At 48.4% G+C, this 7,255-nt stretch overlaps 1 protein-coding gene across 1 annotated transcript; it reads left to right on the top strand.

Annotated features, from left to right (window-relative positions):
• Positions 1–216: 216 nt before the first annotated feature.
• LOC149335062 (uncharacterized) lies at positions 217–2,654 on the top strand. Its single transcript, XM_089553737.1, has one exon. It carries the CDS (start codon positions 237–239, stop codon positions 1,641–1,643), a length of 1,407 nt encoding a protein of 468 aa, XP_089409863.1. The 5' UTR covers positions 217–236; the 3' UTR covers positions 1,644–2,654.
• Positions 2,655–7,255: the final 4,601 nt, after the last annotated feature.

Here is a 7,255-nt window from a genome sequence, read left to right on the forward strand (position 1 = left end):
AAGGGAATGGAGGAGGATGAGAGTGAGTGAAGACACCGTATTCACTAGACGCGCCTTTGTTCATTCCAAACCATCGAGCTGGCATGGCGGAGCCCGCTGTGTGCACCGCCATGCAGCGGAGCTTCCCAAGTGCACAGTCCACAGGCACTTGTACTCAGTTTTTAACCAGCGAGTGACCGGCGGTGGGAGTCGAACTCCCCACCTCCCGCAGCCGTTCTGTGCGGCTGTGCTTCAACATGCTTCTTGCTGGAAACAGCGCATCGGCCGTTGGCCGAGGTCTACCGACGTCTCAGGACACTACGGACTCGTACAAAGTTGTACTTCCCCGATTGCCTACCGGTAATGTTGTCCTTAATACTGTTTTCCTGCATGCTGACCTTAAGGGTCGCCCGTACCGAGCACCTGACTTCCGTGACGCACTCGCACAGATATTGGATCTCCGGGAAATTTTGTGCATTGGTCAATACCAAATGAGCCACGTGTGGATGGTTACCTGCGAGAGTAGTTCTTCCAAACAGAAGCTTGTTAACAAAGCGGAGTTTCCTGTCAAAGGACTGCGGTGCATGGTGTTTGACCCGGATACTAAGAACGTCAAGGTTAAGCTCCTTTGGCTTCCCCGCTATATGGAACACCGGAGGATTGTGGAAGCATTAGAGCCTTATGGCACGGTTCAGTCTGTGGAGCGTGAAAAGTGGCGGTGCCCAGGGATGGAGCATATGGAAACGTCGAACCGTGAAATCTCCCTCACACTCAAGGATGGAGTGTCAGCAAGCACAATCCCACACACACTTAATGTTTATGGAGTGCAGGCATTAGTCCTTATCCCAGGGAGACCTCCACTGTGCCTCCGATGCAGCCGGGTTGGGCATGTACGGCGCCAATGTCGCACGCCTCGGTGCACCCAGTGCCGACGCTTTGGCCATAATGCGGAGAACTGTGTCTTGAGTTACGCTGACAGGCTGCGTCAAGGCCAGTGGTCACGGGAAGATGACGTGGCATTAGAACACATCATGGATGTGTCTGAGGTTGTCGACGCGACCGGAGAACTAAGTCGTGAGCATCGAATAGATGGGGAACAGAAGACTTCAACACCTCAAATCAACACGGAATCTGAAGCGACTGGCCATCTAGCATCCGCGCCTCCAGAACGAAAACCGCCGGACCCGGGCCCCCCCGTGAGTGCTACAGAGACTGCTGTGCTTGCTGCACAGGAACACCTCGTCGCCACAGGTCAACGTCCGGATATGCCTCCTGTGGAGTCAGTCGAGGCAATACAGCCAGTGAATGCTCGCCGATCCTCCTCTGTTGCTGATTCTGCTTCGTCGTTGGAGGGTAACGGTGAGCCGTGTGTGGCGTCGACCTCTGGCGTGTCCGGTTCTCTGTCGGCTGTCAGTGTGGCAGCGAGTGATGTGCTCCCCTCGGGTTCGTGGGCCGAGGCCTTGGCTGTATCAGAGGAAGACATGGACAGCACTGCACCTTTGAAACGTCCAGCAGCTGACGAGGTGTGTATCGATGGCGCTGACCACAAGGCACAATGTGTAGAGGCCACGGGAAGGGTGGCGTTAAAGAGGAGGGCGATGTCTGCCCGAGAGGCCGCCAATTTGGAGGCGGGCCACCCCATTCCAGGGGATGGCGTTTGTTAAGACTGGCACCAAAAATGGCGAGCGTCGCAGCATATCAAGTCGCTACCCTTAACGTTAGGGGTATGCGTAATCGTAGGAGGCAACAGCAGGTACGGCATCTCTTAAAGAAATGGAGTGTGTGTGTGGCCGCTATCCAGGAAACAAAGTTGTCCTCTGATGAAGAGACAGCAGCTGCTCTCGAGCCTTTTTTGTCGGAATACAACATTATTGTTAGCCACGCGAGAGGCTTATCAGGAGGTTGTATGCTATTCCTGGCGAACACGCTAGAGATGACAGCCTTGTCTTATTGCATAGATGACGAGGGGCGACTTATATGCTGTGATCTCACAATTTCAGGTGTACAGTGGCGGATCATTTGTGTTTACGCCCCCACAAAGCAGCGCGAGAGAAGGCTCTTCTTTCTGTCATTAGTTGAACATTTGTGCACGGACCGCAAAATTATATTGTTGGGAGATTTTAATTGCGTTTGTAGGGATGAGGACCGATCAGTGGTATGTAAGAGATACGACCCTAGTGCTGCATTACTTACCGACTTGGTTTCTGAATATAGTCTTGTGGATGTGGGACAGGAAAAAGGCGACTGTATACATTTCACTCATTTTCAGTTTTCCTCTAATGCTCGCCTTGACAGAATTTACGTTTCTGTAGACGCGTTAGCAAGTGTGTTTGGCTACTGGGTGCGCCCCATCTTCTTCAGTGACCACTGTATGGTGTCTCTTCAGATAGGGAGGTACACTCGGCATGTACTTCACCCTCGATGGGAGTTGTGGAAGATGAATAACTGTCTGCTCTCAGACGAAATCTTTCAGCGTGCTGTACCTACTTGTTTGAAGGACGTATGGTCACGCCGTGATCTGTCCGTTTTTCAAAAGTGGGATTTGTTTAAACAGGAGATCAAAAACTTGGCAATTGAGGCCTCAGCAAGAATCGCTTTCCTGAAGAGACACCACCTTCGTGAGCTTGGGCGCACCCTAACGGAGCTACATGAGCTAGAGAGGGTAAACCCGGGTGCCTATCTCGAAGAGATTAATAATGTAAAAGCAGAGCTTCAACAATTTGCGACAGAAAGATATAAGGGGGCCTTGATACGATCTCGGTCCCGAAGGTTTCTTGATGAGCAACCTTCTCGTCGGGCCCTGAATGATGAAAGAGAGAATGCTCTTGCGAAGGAAATATTGGAAATTCAGTATGGTGATTGCACATACAGCGATGCGCCTGGTATTCTTGCTGCTTTCTTCGACTATTATCGAAAGCTGTTTGGTAGTTGCGATGATCCAAATCAGGGTTTCGATTACAGTTCCTTACTCGGAAACTTCCCTCGACTAGACGATGAGAAGTGTGCTATAGTGAAGGGATCTATCACTTTGGATGAAATTCAATCAGCAATTTCTGCCCTGCAGAGCCAGAAATCTCCTGGGCCAGATGGTATTACTAGCGAATTCTATAAAACTTTTTCGCCTTGCCTAGTGCCTGTTTTGATGGAAGCTTTCCAAGCATCTTATGATGTGGGTGTCCTGCCTCCCACTTTCTATTCTGGGCACACAATATTAATTCCCAAGAGCAAAGATACTAATCGGTTGAAAACTGTTGAGGGATATCGTCCAATTTCCCTCTGCAATGTTGATTACAAAATTTTTGCCAAGGTTCTTAGCAGTCGTCTGCAGCTCGTCATTATGGACTTGATAGGTTCGCATCAGGTCTGTGGTATTAGAGGCCGTAGTATTCAAACACATATCCATATTGCACGTTCAGTATTAGAGACAATATCAGATGAGACAGGCCAAGTTGCTCTGATTCAAATTGACTTGGCGAAGGCTTTTGATAAAGTTCGGCACGATTTCTTGTTCGCGGTCTTGGAGTATGCAAATATTGGTGACGTCTTGCTCAAAGGCATAAGGCTGTGCTATAAGAACTCCTATACAAGGGTTATTGTTAATCAGGAGCTAACGAAACCAATACCACTAGAAGCATCTGTTCGTCAAGGATGTCCACTGTCTCCATTGTTGTTTGCCCTATATCTGGAACCCCTCTGTCTTAGTATAATTAACAGCGTAGCTATCCGCGGTTTCTCTCTGGCTCGATGTGAAGTTAAAGTTTTAGCCTATGCTGATGATGTCGCCCTCTTTTGTTCTGACAAAAAGAGTGTACTTGAGGCTCTAAACTTGACTAAACAGTTCTGTGATGTATCAGGCGCGGCTCTTAATTTAGAGAAATCCAAAGGCTTTTGGTTGGGTTATTGGGGAACTAGGCCAAGCCAGTTCGGTGGCATATGCTGGGACAGTAGCCCTCTTGAGTACCTAGGCGTTCCGCTGCACCAAGTTCGCAACAGTACAGCCTACTGGGATTCACAAATTGTAACTCTACGGCGGCAAACACAGGCTTGGATGGGTAGGGAACTCTCAGTGTTTGCGAGGGCACAGGTCTGTAACATATTTTTGTTTGCAAAGCTCGCGTATGTCCTTCAAGTCCTGCATTGTGCGAGGAGGAAGGTGCAAGCAATACACAGAATATTTGCAACATTCGTTTGGCGCTCTCAATGGGAGCCCATGAGGCGTGACAACTTGTTCCTTCCCTTAGAGGGTGGTGGAGTGGGTCTTGTTCACCTGTTCGTGCATCAACTTGTTTCCCGTTTTTTCTTTTTAAAATCGGCAAACCACCCGTTTCTGGTAGCTGTGCTCATTAGGCGGCTTAGTTTTCATTTGCCTTACTTATTCGCACCGACTGTGCAGGCCCGTGAGGGGACTTTGTGGGGATTCCTCAAGGAGGTTGCTGACACTTTCAATTTCCTCACTGTGCGCTTCTCTTTAGATTACCTGTATAGCCTCTCGAGAAAACAGATGACCCAGGCTCTCACTGAGTCTTTGTTCCCTACACCATTGTATCGGCAGCCTTATCTGGGGTCTTTGGACATCAGTGTTCTAAAGCGTGTTAGGCGGATGTGTATTCAGGCAGCCGCTAAAACGTTCTTTTTCAAACTACACACAGCGACGCTGCCTGTCAAGACATTTCTTAATGACAAGGGGATGTTTGTACCTTGGAATGTGAATTGCCGTCTGTGTAACGTGCCTGAGACAATTGATCATTGTTTTATCCTGTGCCGTGATGCCATGTTTTTTTGGGACATACTACAACGAACTCTCAAGAAGGACATTGAAATTACACCGTACACTATTAGATTTCTGCCTGTTGACAAAAACTCTGTTGTGCCTTATGATCTGTTTATGTTGATGGGTCTATTCAGTCTTTGGAAAAGCCGTATGATGGACAGACATGCCGAGCCACCAAGATCGTCCAAATCTGTGTTTCGAGAACAGTGTGCTTTGGTGAGGAGTGTATATGCTGCACGCGAAGAACCTCCAAGCTGGCTGCCGTGCCTAGATGCATGTGTGTGCCTCCCTGGATTTTGATGTTTTTATGGGGCTGCAGTGCTGAGTTAGGGCAATGGCGGGCTCCTATTAATCAGCCCGGCAACTTGAGACGCGATCCAGTCTGATTGAAGTTTTCCTCCTTTCTTCGGATGTTCTTCCATGCAATAAAGAAAAAAAAAAAAAAAAGAGCTGGCATGGCGGAGTGGATAGCATGCTCGTCTCCCACGCCGAAGACCGGGGTTCGATTCCTGAGCTCGACCAATTTCTTAATCGGTTTTATTTATTTATATGGCCTGACTAGTAAAGCTAATTAGGCTAATTAAGTAATTAAGCAATTAACTAAGCTCAGTCCCACTTACATGGAGCATCACTGTACGATCCCTTCAATTGGTTGCATGGTTACTATTGATTGTAAAACATTTTATTCGCCGGGAAGAGCTTGGCAAGAGGTCGCGTTAAGTGGTCGAGAGTACATAGCCCTCGACGACTTTGTCAGCCCACTCCACCGCCAAAACTTGCGTTCTGGGGTCAGAGCTAGCCAGCACGGTCTCCCACCGCTCGAGAGAAGGAGCTGTAACTAGATCACCCGGAGGTGGCTCTATTTTGCAGTCCCACAGGATGTGATCGTAGGTAGCACGGTGGCCACAGTGTTTGCAGTTTGGGTTGTAAAGATCTGGATAAATGTGCGCGAGGAGTGATGGGGTGCGTATCGATCTCGTCTGTAGACGACGCCACGTAACCTCTTGTTCTTTAGTAAGTCTTTTGTCTGGAGGGAACTGGCAGGAGTATTCTTACCAGGCTCGGAATTAACTTTCAACCTACGAATAACGATGCTAAAGTAGATTTACCCCGCGACTATAGGACGGCCCTACTAATCAAACCACTCCCCAAAAACATGCACCCCTTACACCATGAGAGTAGAAGACAAGCAAGAGCCAAAGCCTTACATAACAAATACAGACAGTGCGCTGGAACACTTTATGTAGATGCGGCAGAATACAAAAATACCAATGCCTTTGCAATTGTGGTTGTGAACGAGAATGGTGACCACATCGTCTCGGCGACAATCAAAACGAAATCCTCTGAAACGGCAGAAGAGGCGGCTATAGCCCTCGCCCTAGCGCATACCCAAGGGAGCATCATCTTCAGCGATTCCAAAATGGGTATCAATAATTTCGCTAAAGGTCGAATTACAAACACCTCCCTTAGAATCCTTAATGCAACCAAATTCTCACCAAATTATTCCGAATTGATATGGGTCCCAGCCCATTCGGGGAATCCGGGGAACGAGGCAGCCCACAATAAAGCCCGAGGGCCAAAGCACAATTGGCCCCGTTTGAAATTCGCGCACTGTGACGTCACGACCGTTTCCACCAATTGAAAAGCGTGACATTTTCTGTCGACAACTGCTGCTTACAACGATGAGACATTAAAGGCATCCGCCTTAATATAATTCAGACCCCGAAATATGTTTTTTATTTACAGTTTCGACATATTTGGGCCTAATAGAAATTGCGTAAATAATTACCAGGGTTTTAGTGCAAGAGCACTCAAACGATCACAAACGCCGACCGCATATCTTGTCACCTAAGCTCACCGTATGTGCGTACGATCTTGTGCCGTTGCCTAGCAACCCGAGTTACTACCCGAACTTACCGGAGTTACTCGAGTATGCTCGAGAAAGTTCGGGGAAGTTCGGCGAAGCGTTGCGCCAGCTGCTCGAGAAGTTGTTCAGTAAGAGCAACAAGGGTCGCACAAAATCCCTACCGACAGCTGTCGTAGAAACAGCCACCTGCCAGTGCAGTGATGCACTGCTTAAGCGCTGCGCCACTGTGCTGGTAGAGTGGTACGAGGACTCGCCGCCATTTGTGAATGCTAAGCAGAGAATGACCAATAATGCATATATGGGCATTAACCCACGATTAATGTCACGTCATGCCCTTAAAAGGCAACTGCACCGCTTTTTGAAAATTCCATGCTATTCAGGGATTCAAATCTATACAGGCTGCAGGTAAAGCATGCCAAGTGTTTTTGCGCTAGCTTTTAATATAGTCACGTAATCGACGATTAAGTGTTAAGCTTCTTCTCACCGCACCAGAGGTGCACGGAGAAGTTCGGTGTGACGTCACGGAAGGTAAGAGGTCGAATTTGGCGGCCGCTAACCACACCCTTCCATGCCTAGATGGATACTACCAAACACTCGAAGGCTTTTTCCTTTGCTGGCGTTGGTTTTTTCCTTGAAAC

This window comes from Amblyomma mixtum, chromosome 7 (assembly GCF_055824585.1).
Source record: "Amblyomma mixtum isolate Tamu chromosome 7, ASM5582458v1, whole genome shotgun sequence".
NCBI classification, from domain to species: Eukaryota; Metazoa; Arthropoda; class Arachnida; order Ixodida; family Ixodidae; genus Amblyomma; species Amblyomma mixtum.

Bases quoted from the DNA above. Each gene is read 5' to 3' on its own strand.
- LOC149335062 (XM_089553737.1), top strand. From the start codon at position 237: ATGCTTCTTGCTGGAAACAGCGCATCGGCCGTTGGCCGAGGTCTACCG.